The sequence below is a fragment of the Helicoverpa zea genome, chromosome 18 (genome assembly GCF_022581195.2).
Source record: "Helicoverpa zea isolate HzStark_Cry1AcR chromosome 18, ilHelZeax1.1, whole genome shotgun sequence".
NCBI lineage: Eukaryota > Metazoa > Arthropoda > Insecta > Lepidoptera > Noctuidae > Helicoverpa > Helicoverpa zea.
The window spans coordinates 5,543,863-5,562,161 of NC_061469.1; the positions used below are offsets into that span (position 1 = coordinate 5,543,863).

General features: G+C 35.6%; 2 protein-coding genes across 12 annotated transcripts in view; one reads left to right on the plus strand and one right to left on the minus strand.

The window, feature by feature from the left end:
* The window catches only part of LOC124638996 (rap1 GTPase-activating protein 1), a 267,806-nt gene that overhangs the window by 76,453 nt on the left and 173,054 nt on the right, over positions 1-18,299 (plus strand). The gene's annotated exons all lie outside the window — the stretch shown is intronic.
* LOC124638995 lies at positions 11,742-17,806 on the minus strand. Of its 10 annotated transcripts, none has more exons than XR_006985429.1 (3): positions 16,077-17,305; positions 15,490-15,660; positions 11,742-14,179 (listed from the first exon to the last, which is right to left on the minus strand). XR_006985429.1 is itself a non-coding variant. In XM_047176186.1 (3 exons), the coding sequence occupies exon 3, from the start codon at positions 15,634-15,636 to the stop codon at positions 12,067-12,069; it is 3,570 nt and encodes a 1,189-aa protein (XP_047032142.1). In that variant the 5' UTR covers positions 15,637-15,660; positions 16,299-16,490; positions 17,187-17,806; the 3' UTR covers positions 11,742-12,066. The 10 variants fall into 10 exon arrangements, 8 of the variants coding, with proteins under 8 accessions (XP_047032142.1, XP_047032148.1, XP_047032141.1 ...); XR_006985428.1 differs by having other exon boundaries at positions 11,742-13,072; positions 14,079-14,179; positions 15,490-17,304; XM_047176186.1 differs by having other exon boundaries at positions 11,742-15,660; positions 16,299-16,490; positions 17,187-17,806.

Consider the following 18,299-nt stretch of genomic DNA (forward strand, 5'->3'; position numbering starts at 1 on the left):
TCTTTTAACTTATCAGATGTACTCGTAATTTTATAATACAAATGAAAGCCGTAACCTCCTTTGATTTACTGTAATCGGATGAACATTATTCATAATAATCTTGCTGACACGGTTCGCTACTTATTTCCATCAAACTTGATCAAAACAGATGAGTATATCTTACCACGCGTTATTTCTTTGAGAGCGGGGTAATATCACGTACATAACCAACATTTACATATATGTAAACGGTAATATCTGTGAACCGAACTATATGAACCTGAACTAAAGCAGGACATTCTTACCGAAAGCCGAGAACATTTCAAAATTATTCCTAAGAAATATATTCTATTGAATCAAAATTCTAGAAAGATCGATACAAAATCTTTTAAGTCCCAAACAACGTCATAAGTATACTCCGAACGAAAACTGATAAAAGTATTCCAGTTTGCAACTTGATCATAAAAGGAAAGTTTCACCTTATTTTCGGGGAGTTTTTCGAGACCTCGAAATATCGACTTTATATCGGGTGTGTCGTTCACAATCACATTAAATTCTATCGCATATACTTTATGATATTCTATGGCGAATTGTAAAAAAAATAACCTAATCCATTCAGTGGTTTAGCCACAGGAGTCATTTTTCGTTTTTATAATTTACAACATCATGTGTAAAGCAGAGATAAAGTTAGGAGTATCGAATGTTTTGATCAGTTGACAGCTGTCAGTTTTCAAGGGAGAATTACAGTTGTTTGTAATGACTGACTTTTATATGGTGTTCTAATTTTCGCACATTTTTATTCTATTTACTTTGTTTGAAAAATTCATTTTTTATTTTTACGAATTCTTCGTTTTTCTTTGTGTTAATGGACATATATTAACCAGTATATTAACGCATTTCATTTAATGTGATTATGAACGACACACCCGATATTTTGTTCGTTTATTATACACGTGTCCTAAGGTTTCAGTTTCAAATTATCATAAAGTAGATCTTATATTACCTGTTCCGCAGGAGAGTTTTGTACAAAATTATTTGTATTTAATGTCCTGGTATTGACATTTAATTAGCATCAGTTTCAGCTGTGTTATGAAGTAGAAAATTGTTTGTTAGCTTTTTGGTCGCTCTGAATGCTATGACGAAAAATAAAAGTATCGAGCTATTATAACATTTATAAATAGCTGTTAAAATTTCATTACCTCTACGGAAAAATCGTGGTGATTAACGCCTAATCCTTCATTGTGAGATGAATCCTGTTTTCAAAAATGGGAAGAAAAAGAAACTGATGAAGTGTCAAAACATGTGATAATACTTAGATATAACTGGCATTTGCAGGCTGTAAGTTGTAAGACTAACTTAAATTGAACATTTCAATATGTTCAAGAAATTGAATGCCCATTTTATCGGAGTCCATCATTTATAAAAGTTCCACTGTATGACGGTAACATGATACCGCAGTGTTCAACCGCGGACAACTTTAAAATGTACGGGGATACAAATGGAATAGGGGCTAATGGTGAATGTGTACAGACTGACAATTTCATAGATTAATTTCGCAGATATTTTGTAAAAGGGGAAGTACGAGGACGGTAATGAGAAATGAATGCTTAAATGAGATGAAATCACGAGTTTGATGTTTTCAAAACCGGAGGGGTAGAAGGGCCGTAGTAAAGGGTTAATACAGATATTAAATCAAAAGTATTGATTGATGAATCTCACATACAGTTCACATTTGACTGTTTAGATTTTAGAAAATATAAATTACTTACTTAAATAAAATTATGAAATTCAGACTTTAATAGCAAAAACCCTTATTAAAGAAGAAATAAACTTTCTGGCAGTAACTAAACACAATAAAACGTAGATAATAAAATAAAATACGTTTTAAATGAATACTGCAACTGCACTGTTAGGCTTCTTTGTAAGCAAATTGTGCGGTGCTCGAAGCGGGCGAAAGGGTGCAAAAGCGTTCCTTTGATATTGTTATAACTATCCGTTTATTGCACCTATAAACTATACAATTAAGTAGTTAAATATATGTATAAATTTTTAAAGTAAAAATAAAAAGAGGATTACTTGCTTGTAAAGTTTTATTTATTTCACCTACATGGGAAACATTTGAACATCGCATCGCGTCAACAAATTAAACATATGGATTAGAAACGATTCTTTGATGAGATTAATATTTTTCCACAAATCTTTCTATTTCTGTCCGTCTGGCAATCATTGAACATCTTTGGCGGTCGGCACGGGTAATCAGAAGCCAGTCAGTCTTACTGAGTATTGGGTTGCCCGGGTGACTGGGCTGAGGTCAGATAGGCAGTCGCGCCTTGTAAAACACTGGTATTTAGGTGCATTCGGTTAGATTGGAAGCCCACCCCAAGTATGTAGGGAAAAAGCCTAGGCAGATGATGCAGATGATGAAATATTTCTACACATTTTAGATACGAGTCCGCAAAACCACAGAATACTTTATACAGCCATAAATAACTGTTACCCACCTGATATCACTCAACCAATTACATAATTCATGACATTACTACAACCAGATATTCTAGAACATACTTACGTACATTATAAGCCAAAATCCGTGTACCTATCATTCACTAGTGATCTATGAATGACTAGCTTTTGCCTGCGACTTCGTTCACGTTGTTTTTGGTTTTACCTACATAGTTCCCGATCTCGCGGGATAGATGGCGCTGTGTGTCCGGAATAAATTTTATCTTTTGTATTAAAAGCTATCCTATGTCCTTTCTCAAGTTCCAAACTATGTCTGTACCATATTTCACACAAATCGGTTCAGTAGTTTAGGCGTGAAGAAAATACAATCAGACAGACAAATAGAAAGACAGACAGAAAGACAGACAGACTTAGTTTGGATCTATAAAGTAACTTCGGTATTGAGTCGTTCCGTACGGGCTCACATCGATGCATCGGGTTTTCATTTTTAATCACCGATAGCAGTGAACCGTTAATGTTCAGTAGCAGGTTTCAAGAAAGTATGACAATGTATGGGAACACAATGGATGATAACATGTTTTCTAGTTTGTAATTTTATAGACACTGTAATGACGGCCGATGATGTTTCGATGTATAATACGACCTCATGAACGACCTCGATGGCGCAATGGTCACCATACCGGATTGTCGAACCTGAGTTAACGGGTTCGATTCCCCGCTCGGTCGACATTTGTGTGATGAGCATGCTTGTTGGCCGTGGTCTTGGTGTTATAATAAGTATTTATAGATATGTACTTTATCAGTTGTGTTAGCACCCTTAAAACAAGTTAATTAATAACTTACCATGGGGCTATTCACCGTATGTGAAAAAGTGTCCCGAAAATAGAATCATGGACAGTACCGATGAACAGTAAAATGCAAGTCACATGCTAAAACCTGAATTACTGATATTTATAAACGTCTCATTTTAGTAAATTATCTTCTCTCACCATACCCTTGTTGATTGTCTTTTGTTAATACTTTTGAAAATACTCTTTTCTTTAACTAGTACAACATTATACGTGCTAAACTAGGTACTTGAAAACTTCTCAAACGAGGTCGATATTCGATTAGTAATTCATTAGTGAGTCCGTTCCCACACTTACAGTTCTTGTACTCGGTAGCTCCATGATGCGTGTAACTTACCAATCAATAAGGAATTTAATAGCGCTATGTGTAACCATTGAGTATGTGTATAGTAAATCAGTATTGTTTTAGAAGACAGTAAAAGTTTTTTAATTTAAAGTTTCGGCGAAGACATCTCGAAGTAAATTTATGATCAGTCCTTAATTATACATGGAAAAATAATAAACTGTTGCAAAGGTACAAACATTTTATTTAGTACCAGTAAACTACCTATAATAACTTAAAAGTCGTGGTGGCCTAGTGGGTAAAGGACCAATCTCTCAAGTATGAGGGCGCGGGTTCGATCCCAGGTCAGGCAAGTACCAATGCAACTTTTCTAAGTTTGTATGTACTTTCTAAGTATATCTTAGACACCATTGGCTGTGTTTCGGATAGCACGTTAAACTGTAGGTCCCGGCTGTCATTGAACATCCTTGGCAGTCGTTACGGGTAGTCAGAAGCCAGTAAGTCTGACACCAGTCTAACCAAGGGGTATCGGGTTGCCCGGGTAACTGGGTTGAGGAGGTCAGATAGGCAGTCGCTTCTTGTAAAGCACTGGTACTCAGCTGAATCCGGTTAGACTGGAAGCCGACCCCAACATGATTGGGAAAAAGGCTCGGAGGATGATGAAACTACCTATAATAACTTCTATTAAAAAGATCAGCAGCAACTAACAACTTGTGTGGTTCTAACATAGTTGCACAATATAAAACGTTAACTTCATTAAACAGCTATAAATATACTAAATGGACTTTGCTTGTACTAAACAGCTCCCGTGGTTACAACTTGATAAACTGCCCATTATCTACTTAAAGTACATGATTGCGCTGTAAAATTGTGCAAGGGTGGTTTATTGACTTACTTTGTATAAACTTGTATACTACGTGTGTGTGGGTACTAAGGATTAATAAAAAGAACCCTTGGGTAATAACGTATAAGGGTGTGTTATTGTGTTTTCATTCATAAACGTCTTAAAACTATCAAAAACCACGCATGCATATTAAAAGCATGGCCATCAAAAACCACGGCCGGATTTTTATCATGACGCCGCTTTCTCCTCAGGACATCGGTGAAAACGCGGAAACAACCAGTATATGAAGGCATAGCATTAAGCCTTTTTTCCTCAAGGTCCAACCAAAGTATAACTTTGGTGTTTCCACAGAAAGCTACTATTTAGATGTGTAGGCGAGGAAATGCGAAAATGTGATCTGGCAACACTAGGTACAGTACGCCCACGTTTTGGCTTCTAATTGCGTAGAAAATCAGCATTTCACACGGCTTGCCACTTGACCTTTGCGAAGCCAATTACTTATTGATGAGGGTTACCGTAACTTTAGTAGGTAGGAACAACTTTTGAGAGATTATAGCACTGCAGAGTAATAAAATTGAATTTTTGATTAGGTGTTGAATCAAATAACGTGGGACAGGATGGAATGTATTTTATTTGACAGGTGTGTTTCATACTTGAGTACATACTTGAGGAATTCACAAAATGTATGTCACAAAGAATGTATTTGATCCTCAATTTTTGGTTTAAAATTCAAAGTTTAGACAAAAAAATCTTATAAGATTGTGGTGAAACAAGTCAACACGAAACATGAAACGTAAATAAATCCTCTTGCTTTACTTATGAAAACAAACCAGGAGATCCTCCTAGTTAAGAGCTTCTGACTAGCCTATGTACACAGATGTTGTAGCAATCACCCTGATTGTATGTTGATTGACTTATTACAATGGATAGACTTGAAAACTTAATAATTAAGTTAGGCACTTCACGGTTAAGATATTATACCTACTGACGGCCAGTTTCTTCATCAAAAGTAAAAGTCAAAGTAATGTCTCAAGTAAAAGTAACGGTCAAATTCGTTTTTTCAAGGCTAAAGTGACAGCAAAACTAATAGAAAAAACGAATTTGACCGTTACTTTTACTTTTGGCTTTTACTTTTGATGAAGAAATTGGCTGTAAGATGACATTATGTTTAGACAGCAGATGATGTTTTAATCACATTATGCACTCAGCAGATCAACCGACCCAAATCCGTCAAATTTTACCAATCTAACATTATGCTTCCATTTTTGTGATAAGGTTGAATATCTATTGAATAAATAAGACAGATTGAGATAAGTTGTTGATTGATCTGTACAAATGACACACAACGTTTTAATATTATACGACATTTATTTTAAACTAGCCGTTTTCCCGCGGTTTCAGCCGCGTCCCGTGGTAACTACTGACCGTACAGGGATAAAATATAGCCTTTGTTACTCGTGGATAATGTAGCTTTCGAATGGTGAAAGAATTTTTAAAAACTGTCCAGTAGTTTTTGAGCCTATTCATTACAACCAAACAAACAAAGTTTTCCACTTTATAATATTAGTATAGATAATGTTCGACAGTACAAAAAATGGAAGGTACATATTATACAGTGGTGACAGTTAAAAAATTACATAAATAAAAAAATAAAACATTCCGTTGTCGCCCAGGGCAAATAAGCACCTACCAAAATTGTTCATAACAAAGTTCAAAAATGTTTTCCAACATGTTACTGAATGCATTGTTGTAAACAGTTTACAATTTCAATTTAGAATGTCAAAAATGTTACAGCAATTCACTTTCATAAATACGACGTCATAGAAATATTTTTTAACAAACAACGGTGAAACAATTCAAAATACTTTCAGGACTAGACTAAAAAATAATTGTAAATAAAAATACTTTGAAGAAAAATAATATAATATGCTATTATAATCAAAAATAATCATGCTCATATTAACTAATTAATTCCACAGAAAATTGGCTCAAGAACTTCTGACTATTACCGAATACGTGATACTTAGCTCAGATCTAACAATTTATCTAAAAATACTCCTCCTTTCTATAAAATCTTCCTGCTGAAGTGACATTATCCTTGCTCAGTAATAGCCGTATTCCGTGACATTATGGCGACCTTCATTGCTGAAGAGCCTCGGGAACCTTGGTCATCTTGTTTTTACATAATACTTAATAGTTTTTAGTGTGGACATCAATATTAATGCTGTCATGTTATACTTTTAGCAGGGCTAGACTATTTTCCATTTTGTAGTCAATGCTGTTGTTAAAAATTGTTATTTTTTTTCACTGATTCTAGGATAGCTACAAAAGTAAGTATTCCTTACGCTATGCACACATTCCACGCCACCTAAGAGGTAGTGTACTTGGCGCGTTTTTTTTTTAACGTGGTGTCCCCAGTAGGCCTATTCCACAATGTCTATGAAATGAATATAAATGGGAGTGAAATGATAATGGGATGAGAATGGTATGAGAATTGTATGAGAATGGTATGAGAATGAAATGAGAATGGAATGAGAATGGAATGAGAATGGAATGAGAATGGAATGAGAATGGAGTGAGAATGGAATGAGAATGGAATGACAATTGAATGAGAATGGAATGACAATCGAATGAGAATGGAATGACAATCGAATGAGAATGGAATGAGAATGGAATGAGAATGAAGTGAGAATGTGAAATGATAATGAAAAGAGAATGTGAAATGATAATTAAGTCATGATGTATTGATGATGAAATGATAATGGGTGATAATGGAAAGGAAAAGATGACAATGAGAGTTGTGGAGAGATATAAATGAAAATGAAAACTAGATGAAATGAAAATAAAATTAAATGGAGAAAGACAATGATAGAAATATTTTTGGCATCATTATTTTGTTCTGATTATTTCGAAGTACGCAATGACGACCGAAGCCACTATTGGTCAAATCTATACAAAAGTTTATTTTTCTGTACAGGAGAGCGATATTTTTTCTTAGAACCAACTTTGAGGTATTTGTTTACTGAATCCGAGACAATATAACGAGGTCGGTTTTAATCAAAGATGGCTAGATGGCTACCGACTTGAAAACAATCAGTTTTTAACACCGCATGTTTTTTAGCATATTAACGCATCCAATCCTGATTAGTTATGATGATGTCATGAATATTGCTGTTCTTCCCAAAAAAGAGATGTGTGGGATTGAATATCTGAACCATGACCAACAGTAATTGATTATCGTGGAGCTTTTGTTATTGTTCTTAACTTATGGTATGCATTAAAGAACTGAGTATTGAGTATTGTATTGAAAACTTACTGTTGAATATTTTTATTAAGTACTTATTGGCAAATTAATCTAAGATTTTTGTTTGACGGCTTATCAAAAAGCGATTATGGTTTTTTTTATGATTATAAACTTTTTGTACTTACAACTTGTTTGAACAACAATCAAGGGAGAACTCATTTGTCCTAAAAAGATTCATCTCATGTGGTTCCTCCATTACGTAGGTAGATCTTCGAGGACCTGAAAAAAAAAGCGAAATTATTAGTAAACACAACTTGGGTAGTCAAAGGGCAGAAATATTTTAAATCAGTCTGGTCACCTTCTTTATTTCTCAAAGTAGACTTAGCTATATTTATTGTCGGACTACCATGAAAAGAGAATGAAAGAATCTCGAGTTTATGAAAGCAGATTAAGGGCAGAGTTACTCGTGAAACTATGCTTAGATTTACGCGATATAATTATTATGTTCCTTTATTTTGAAACGGAATACAGGCAAAAATTATTTATAACAGAATAAAACATACGACACCATACAACTCAGATAACTAAGTACATCATATATTTAGTATTACTTACCTACCTACCTACATCATCGCGTTGTCTTAAATATCTGCCAGCTTTATCTCCGTAAATGAAGGCATCCAAATCTGTAATAATAATAACATAGGCATGTAAAAAAAACTGCGATTATAAACTAAGTTTCAAGCCAATGAACAAAGATTACATATTAACGAAGTATAAAAGCGTAAAACAATCAACGTCGTCGCTATAATATTACTCGAGCTTAGTTATCCGTAAAGACCCTTATTTCTCAGCTCCCGGTGTTCCCGGTAAAATGGCTGACACAGCAATAACCTCCAGTTATGATAGTTATAAATTTTTCAACGACCTTCCTTACTTTGTGCTGTTAATAAATTTTATTGCAACCGTTTAATGTTATATGAATTCAAGCAGCCTTTGTAATTATTAATTACACGAGACCTAGTTACAAAATGTTAAATAACCAATTTTCGATTTTAATTAAAACTCGCTACGTTTAGCTAGAAACGTTTTCAATTAAAATTAAATACACAGAATCGTTTGCTGCTTAAAAGTACCTGTTGACTTGGGCCTTTTTTTCGTTCTTTCGTTCCGAGTAACAATGGGTAAGGGACAGATAAGGATAAATATACAATAGTGAACCCAAAAACTATTATTTTGTCCCAAAAATTATCAGGTAAACTTTACTGCATCGCACAAGTAAGATTTTCTAATATCTCCAAATGGATACAAAACTCTATGCTTTTTCAATGGGCGTCCGTTTCTTCGCATTCAATCAGTTTCCAGGAGCTGACTAAAGTCCTGTAGAACTCCTCGGTTTGGCCCTGGCCTGCCACACACACCCAGTGAACCTACCTCTTAGATGTCAGTCTAGTAGTTTGGCACTAAGTGCGTGCTGGACGGTCTCAAAACCAATGACGAAGAATTTTTGACGCCTTTTTGGTATTAACAATTTTGGGAAACTTTCGTCGTCAAAGTTCTTAACACCAGTTTGAAAACAGCAGTCCTATACGGTTGCCATACAGCTACGTCAAATAATACTATCTCAAAAGTACCTATTAGTTTAAATTAAATGTGCTCAACGCCAATTTCATATTTCTTTGAAAGTATTTTATTATTTTATACACTATGTATTTTTGAAAAGGTAATTTATAAGTTATAAGTGAAAAAAATATACTAAAATAAGTTCAATAAGTTTCTCCAAACTCATACTGCGTGAGCAATATTTCATTATTTATCCTGTACAGCAAAAAATCATCTCCGTTACAAAACATATTTACATTTAACTTCAAAACAAACCTTTCAGTACATGTCAGCTTGTGATCCGTCAGTGCCACGATGACGTCACAAACGCTCGTCAAACGAAGTGGCGTCTCTGTACAGCTGATGGATTCTATTGTCACGGCGCAGTGTAGGGTGACAAAGTTGCTGTTGACATGCTGTGGGACACCGCGTTTGTGGGTTATGACGGTGCGGCGTCAAGGCATGGAAAAGAGCAGAGAGACATTATTTAGAAATGTGTGCGAATAGTCGTTATTTGCTTAGTAAAAAAAACATGATTATATTTTTATGGTACGACGACAACCCATCTTTTCAAAATTTATACAGTCAATAGAGCTACCACTGTTTTTGAACAAACCTTTCAGTACATGTCAGCTTGTGATCCGTCAGTGCCACGATGACGTCACAAACGCTCGTCAAACGAAGTGGCGTCTCTGTACAGCTGATGGATTCTGTTGTCATGGCTCAGTGTAGGGTGACAAATTTGCCGTTGACATGTTGTGGGACACCACGTTTGAGGGTTATGACGGCGACAAAGCATGGAATAGAGAAGAGAGACATTATTTGTAATGAGTAATAAAAATATACCTAATTTACTTTTATATTTAATACTTATTTAAAAATGTTAATAATATGTTACAAATAAATATACCTAAAATTTCTTGAAGTAATAGTAATCATTTTTGAAATTCAAACACTACATCAGGTCTTGTTTGTATTATTTAATCAAAAAATAAAGCAATAATTCAAAAAATACCACGTTGAATCAACATAGCAACCGTGAGTCCTTAGGTACGAATCCCGCCGTTTTAATAACCCGAGTTCGAACCCCACGTGTAGCAAAACTTTTTGCAATTTTAAAAATATTTTTGTTCTCATTTCATGCAGGTAGACAACAATTTATCGCTCAGTGCTACGTGCAGAAGAGAAATGATTTATTTAATAAAATCGCACTGAGCTTTTATAATTTCATCTAGCTATTTTTTCCAGACGGTAATTTAGTTCCACGTAGATATTTGCATGCATTTAAAAACTAAAATATTATTAGGTAAACTTTAATATTGTTCCAGCTTCAGTAATTTCTTTTATGACAGTAGACTTACCTAATCATTCCAGCTTCTTGAATGGGGAGTCCTAAATCGCGCAAGCAAAGTTTTCGCGTCCCGTTGCATAAATACAGGAACGCGAGACCATACATCGGGAGGTCCGTATCTACCTGGGGAGCCGAGCCGACACTCGTCGAACGGCAATTCAACCTTCAAGTAAATCTGTACACAAAGATAAACGGTTTAGGGTCACAGATACGGGTCATAAGATACACATTAGTCAAATCATTACACCTGCGTTCAAATGAATTGGGCACCTGTTTACAAAAAGTCCCTGACCAACCAATTACCACGGTAGACAGATTAGACTTCCCTTTTTGTGGAATATTTTTGGTCACCCTAATTTTGGGAGAGGAAATACTTTTTTTCGTAATTATTTAAGATGGGTATTTTATATAGGTAATATGTAAGGTATCTATGTTCAATCAGTTTATGCTTTAAATAAGTATGTCATTCATAGTAAGCAGTCCCTTATTTAATGAATGAAAACCAGTTTTTGGGTTACCCTATACTTTTGGTTGTGACATGATTTTCGAGTATTTCCAGCTTGCATTATTATATGTTAAAACTTCTTTACCCTGAACATAGATTCTGCGAACCAGCTCCATTTGCTTTTCGTTATTCACATGATTCCCCGATATGTACAGTTATCTGAAATAATACCAAAAAAATAATTAGTTCTACCCTTTTCCCATTATTTGTATTGAACACTGAACGGCATCATTAAATGTGCTACTTATTTAATAACCATAAGTTTCAGTAAGTTATGTATGTATTTAATGTAGACAGAATTATGATGAACAAACTCCCCTGAACCTTATATTGATTCTTTAGCAAAGAAATCATTATAGGTGAACCTTTGCCCCACACAAATAAAATTACTATCCGTATCCCTTTCTTGTATACCTAATTTCAAAGCAAATAAGACTTAGATACCTGAGTAAAACAATATCTTAATGACGTGTTCGCCTACATTTCCATCTGAAGTTCGTGGAGATAATACAATTTGCAACAATGATAAATTATATCAGCTACTGTGCAGCGGTGTAGTGGGTTGATAGGGCTGGTGCGCTGATGCAGGAGATTCAGATTTTCAGTAAATAAAACGATTGCAAATAATTACATACGTCTATTCGGTCCTTGTCGCAGAGCAAGAGAGAGAAAAGTTGCCACAGTACAAAAATATAATAAAAATTAAGTTAATGTTGCAATTTATAAAATCCAACATGCTGCGGCCTCACAGAAAACACAAATAACAATTATTTGAAATAAATCAAAAGAAACTAGAGTGAAGGTTACATTATTATTTATGCTATGTATTTATCTATTTATTACTTATACAATAACTTACAATTATGTTTTACACTACATAAGAGTAAAAAACTATAACTTATATGGTTTTACAAATATGACTTATTATTAAACATTAATACAATTTCTTAAGTACTATCATCATATTCTATTGGCAGTAAACAAATTTTATTGATGGCACGGGTATGGGTTTTCCCATTTGGTGTCCTAACATCAACTGCCCTAATTTTTCCATCATGTCCTGGAAATAATTTAACAATTCGTGCCATTGGCCATGACATAGGAGGAATATTGTCCTCTTTTAAAATAACTAAGTTGCCTAACTTAACATTACAAACTGTATCACGCCACTTAGGCCTGTTTTGTAATAAATTTAAATAACATTGGTGCCACACTTTCCAAAAGGATTGTTTTAAAGAATTACATAGTTGCCAAAACTTAAGTCTATTTTGTGGAACGTTGCATACATTTATTTCAGGATACATTGACAAAGCACTACCTATAATAAAGTGACCAGGTGTTAAATAACAATAATCATCAGAGTTTGAAGATAAAGGTAAGAGTGGCCTAGAATTAAGCACTGCTTCGATTTCAGTTAATACAGTATTAAGCTGTTCATAAGTTAGAACGGTTTTTTGTAATATTCTTTTTAAGTGAAACTTCGTGCTCTTAACTGCCGCTTCCCAGAGCCCGCCAAATGTAGGTGAGTAACATGGTATAAAGTGAAATTGTATCCCACGCTCGGCGGTAAATCTTTGAACCTGCATTTGGTGGCTCTGCGAAGCTTGCAGCTTGTAGAGCTCAACTAATTGACTCCTTGCACTTTTAAAAGTACTTGCATTGTCGCAGTGAATTTCGGTGGGCAAACCTCGTCTGGAGATAAATCTCCTTAAGCACGCAAGAAAGGTTTCCGTGGTCAAATCTGATGCAAGTTCTAAGTGAACTGCTTTTGTCGCGAAACATACGAATACACAGATATACCCTTTACCTATTAAAGATCGTCTTACGCGAGAGAGTTTCACATCAATTGGCCCAGCGAAATCCACGCCGACTTTCTCAAATGGCCTGCTGGTGGCTGTTACACGTGCAGCCGGCAAGGAGCCCATCAGTTGCTTGGCTGCTAAGGCCTTTTGTCTGAAACATACAATACATTTGTGAGTTACTTTCTTAACTTCTAATAAGCCATTAACAATCCAAAACCTTTGATTGAGATGCGAGAGTAAAAGCTTAGGCCCTGCGTGCAGTAGCCTTTCATGTTCACACCTTATAAGCAAGCTAGTAATTGAAGAGCCCTTAGGTAGTATGACAGGATGTTTTTGTGAATAAGCTATATTAGCATAATGCAGCCTGCCACCAACGCGCAATAGACCCCTATTGTCAAGAAAGGGATGCAACTCAACTAGATTCCCCTTCAAGCTCTTATTATTGCTTATTGCTTTGATTTCAGATTTAAAATATATACTTTGTTCATATTTAATAAGTAACATTAATGCATTATCTAACTCAGAACTTTGCAGATAGTTTGTATTTATTTTAGAATTATTTTTGTTAATATTGTTTAAAAATCGCAATATGTATGCTAATAGCCTTACTATTTTATTTATATTAGAGTAATTATGCAAGCGCTTGAACACATAGTCAAGCGGATTGGGATTTTGGCACACCAAGTTGCTGGAAGGAGCTAAGCAGCGCTCCTCTGTGAGTGACTCAGCTGGTGAGCTATAAGCAGCAAACTTGTACTCACTGTTTTGCAGGAACTTAGGGCCATTCCACCAAATATCGCAGCTACTCAGCTCATTCGGGTTGACGCCTCGGCTAATGAGATCAGCAGGATTGTCATGCGTATTGACATAATGCCAACTGTATCCAGATGTGTTTTGACGAATTACACTTACTCTGTTCGATACGTAAGCTTGAAGTTTTGTTAGCTCAGTGTTTAGCCATGCAAGAACGATTTGCGAGTCGCTGAATAAACAAACATGCCTGATGTTAATTTTGACTCTGAGTGTATCATGAGTCCTCAAAACCAATTTTGATAGCAAGAGTGCAGCATTCAATTCAAGCCTTGGCACAGTCATGCCTTTCTTTTGGATAGGATTGATTCGCGACTTCGAACAAAGTAGATGCAATTTCGTTGTACCTGTTTGGTCTGTGACTCGCAGGTACACACAGCATCCGTAGGCTGTCTTACTCGAAGCGTCAGCAAAGCCGATTAAATCTGCCGAGTCTCCTTCTGAAACACTAATATTCCTATCTAATAGGATAGGCTGCATTGCAGCTAAATTATTGGTATAATTAAACCATTCTTGCTGAACATTTGCAGGCGGACTGTCATTCCAACCTGTGTTCAGTAACCATAATTTTTGCATTATGGCCTTTGCTGTGACCACAATTGGGCTCACAAATCCCATTGGGTCATAGAATCTACCTATATAACTAAGTATGCTCCTTTTTGTAACCTTTTTTGTATCAAATGGTTCTGGAGTAGAGATTATAAAGTGATCATCCTTTACATTTATTTGAAGTCCTAGGGCTTTCATATAATAATTATCTTTTTGCAATTCTAAACTATCAAAATGTCTTTCGTTTGATGGTATAGTACTTAACACATTTTCATTATTTGATGACCATTTATGAGCGTTAAAACTACCTAATTTAAGCAAATCACGAAGTTGGTCTCTGGCACTGACAGTGGTTTCTAAATTATTATTACTATATATAATATCATCAACATACTGATTATTTTTGATAATGGATGAAGCTAGTGGGTATAACTTTTCATATTTATTTGCTAGCTCATCTATACAACGAGTTGCTAAGTAACTTGAACTTTTCAAGCCATATGTAACTGTGTCTAATCTAATACACTTAACTGGCTCGTCCGGATTGTCCCTCCACAAAATATTTTGAAGGGAAGTGTATTGAGGGTCTATTTTAATATTTCTAAACATACGCCTTATATCTGTAGTAAATGTGTATCTACCTAAACGAAATAATAAAATGATATCAAATAATTCCTTTTGAACCACTGGCCCATTAAGTTGTAAATCATTCAAAGAAACTTTTTTGTTTGTTTTCATTGAGCCATCAAACACTGTGCGAAGCTTTGTAGTTTTGCTATTGTTATTAATAACCGCATGGTGTGGCAAAAAATATACTGCATGCTTACATAAATCATACAATTCTATATCAACATAATGACCATGACCAAGAGATAGATATTCATGAATGAAATTTTGATATTGCATGAATAAATCAGGATTACTATGCAATCTCTTTTCCAAATTCAAAAACCTTTTTAATGCTAAGTGAAAAGACTCACCAAGAGTATCGTTTACATCTGACAAAGGTATTTTTAAAGGTATAGGAACTTCAAACTGGTTATTAACTAATTTAACTGAACTTTGAAAGATTTTTTCACAAAGTTCTTGCTCAGATGTTTGTTCAACAAATCTCTCTGGAACTTTTTCATTTGTCCAAAACTTGGCAAGTGTCTCATTGAGACCTAATTCACATTTCAAAACTACACTATTACATGTTTGTTGAGATACCTTAGGTGGCAGATTCCCTCCTACAATGTGCCCGAAGTATGTGTTGAAGACGTGTAGCTGTGTGCTACTAGGCTGTTGTGGTGGATGAGCAGCACTCCGGGGCACAGCTGATGACTGGTTGCTGTGGCTGGGCAGGCTGATGGTCATGCACTGCTCGTTGGGCAATAGCGTCTGGAAAAATACATCAGCCCCTAATAACATGTTGATTTCACTAGGAACATTAAATTGGTCATCTGCCAATATAATGTTGGGTGGTATAATGACCCTAGAGACATCAAATTTGTTTTGCGGTAATTTGCATGTAACATCTTTAAGTACATGACAAGTTACTGTTGTCTTGAATGGTGAATTTAATGAATGAATTTCAATAGGAATGCAGTACTTAATATTACTCTTTTCATTAGTGATTCCAATAATACAAGTATCACTTTGCAAGGGCGTTAATCCTAATAGCTGAACAACCTTTGTGGTTATAAATGAAACTTGAGATCCGCTGTCCAGTAACGCCTTGATAATGTATTGAGTACCATCCCTTGCTACTACCTTGATTTTAGCTGTAGGCAAAAGTACATTGTTATCAACATTACTTGATAAGGTGACAGCTGGTGGGGTTTCACTTAAATTGCAGTGAAGCAGAGTGTTATGAGGCTTCTTGCACTCTGAGCACCGGAAGTGAAACCTGCATTTGCCACCATGCTGACCTAAACAAATCATACATACTTTTTTTTCTTTGGCAAATGTGTATCTATCATTTGCAGGCAATAACTGAAACTTTTTACAGTTAAACAATTTATGTTCATAAGACTTACAGTAAGTGCATGTTGCTCCTGTAGTGGCGACTGCTGCTACCTTACTGCTACTATTACCAGGATGGGGTTGATGTCCCTGCTCGACATTCTCCAGTGCGTTGGCTCGGTTCTCAATGTAATTGAGAAAATCCTCCAATTGCGGCTTAGCATTCATATCCCGGTCAAGTTGGTAGGCCTTCGCAGTGTAACTGTCTAGTTTGCGAGAGAGAATACACAACAATATAGCATCCCAGTATATAACATTAGGTTCTTGATATTTGATGGCAGCTATTTGCTGCCTAACTGTTGAAATAAATTCTCTGAGTGAGACTGCTGTTGATTTTACTATTTGTTTTAAGTCTAATAGCTTGCAAATGTGCTCAGAGATTATTCTATATTTATTTTCATATCTATTTTTTAGTAAATTTAAAGCTGCATCATAACTGAGAGCTTCAACCGGCAAGTTTTTGACTAAATCGAATGGCTCACCCTTTAACAATGTTCTTAAATAATAGAATTTTTGTATATTGTCTAGGCTTTTGTCATTATGAATTAATGAATTAAATAAATTGATAAATGGAACATATTCTGTGTATGTGCCCTCAAAGGGTTTTATGGATATAGGTGGTAATTTAGTTTTATGTGTTTTTTCATGAGTGGAAGAGCCTGAAGGGTTTGAATCAAGAGGCTTGATGCGTTTGTCAAAGGCTGATAAAGTTTTAAAATAATTGTCCTCCACCGACTCCACATCCTCCTCGTCGGCGGAGTCAAGACCGAGAATATCTTTACATAGGGCTTCGTATTCTTTAAAAGCCACATTGAGCCTATCACGTTTTGTGCATAGGTCATTAATGGAAATATCGTCTAAATTGGCAATGTTCACGAAATTAAATAATCTAGTCATAGTACCTTTCACATAACCGCGTGCGGCGACTTTTTTCTTTAGGTCTTCCATTGTTCGCTAAACTTGTCGATTCTTAAAACAAATATTACCTGTACTTTACGTTAATAACTTAATAATAACTTTACAGGAACACTATTAACTATGTATTACAAGATTCACTGTTATATTAAACACTTTTACACAGTATTGTAATATTTTTTATACAGTATTGATCGGCGACGGCGATCCAATTCTTCCCAACAAAATGGCGGTTGCGCGAGCTCGCCTGTTGCTGCTGTGAAGTTTTGCGGCGTCACTTGCTGTCTCTTTCGCGCCCGTACGATTGTCCTATTCCTATTGTTGCGTGCGGGCGTGCGATGAAATGCGAATCTTTCGAATTTCGATGTGCTCCGTCTCGCTTGCTCTCGCGGAACACCCTATCTTGCTGCCAAGTGTACTCTTCGCACCTGCAGAGGTGACTCCGGCGACGACGGTGAAATCGAATTTTAGATCGATGCTGATGCTGGGCTTCCTCCTGTGGATCTTGTAATTGTGGCCGTCGAATCGTATAGGTATTGCGATTTTGTAGCGACGACCAGTCTCACAGGAAATCGCGAGCCCGTTTGCTTGCTCAATGCTCACCAAAAAAAAAATCCCACATTTCTGCGTAAAATTAATGCCTCACATAATACGCTGTACAGTTCTCGTCAAATAATATTTTTTCCGTATAAAGGTGATGACTATTTAATTCACAAGTTAAAATAAGATACCTAATAGGTAAATGCACATGCTCAAGGCTCTAAATGGCTTACTTTAAAGGGGCAAAGTTATTTGTCGTGAATCTTTATACCTCATTGGATTTAATCCAGCAATATGCATATTATAACCAGTTATTTACTCGCGTGTAATAATCCAAGCTCATAAAGAATATTGTATGGTCTTCCTCGGCAGATTAATTACTTTGGACTTGTAATATGGAATCTAAATTCAATTCAATCCTCCATGACAAAAATGGAAAAAACTTCCGACAACTAACTATGGTAGTCAGTATTTCTAACCTCAACGTCTTTAAATCCATATAACACTGTGTAAGCGTACCAGCAGACTAGACAGAGTTACTCTCGCGTTAACAAGGATTA

Excerpts from the sequence above, each read along its gene's own strand:
- LOC124638995 (XM_047176185.1), bottom strand. The coding sequence starts at position 17,232 with ATGGAAGACCTAAAGAAAAAAGTCGCCGCACGCGGTTATGTGAAAG. Across the intron at positions 16,491-17,186 it reads CGCACGCGGTTATGTGAAAG|ACAGTTACACTGCGAAGGCC; the intron begins GTACTATGACTA and ends CTCGCAAACTAG.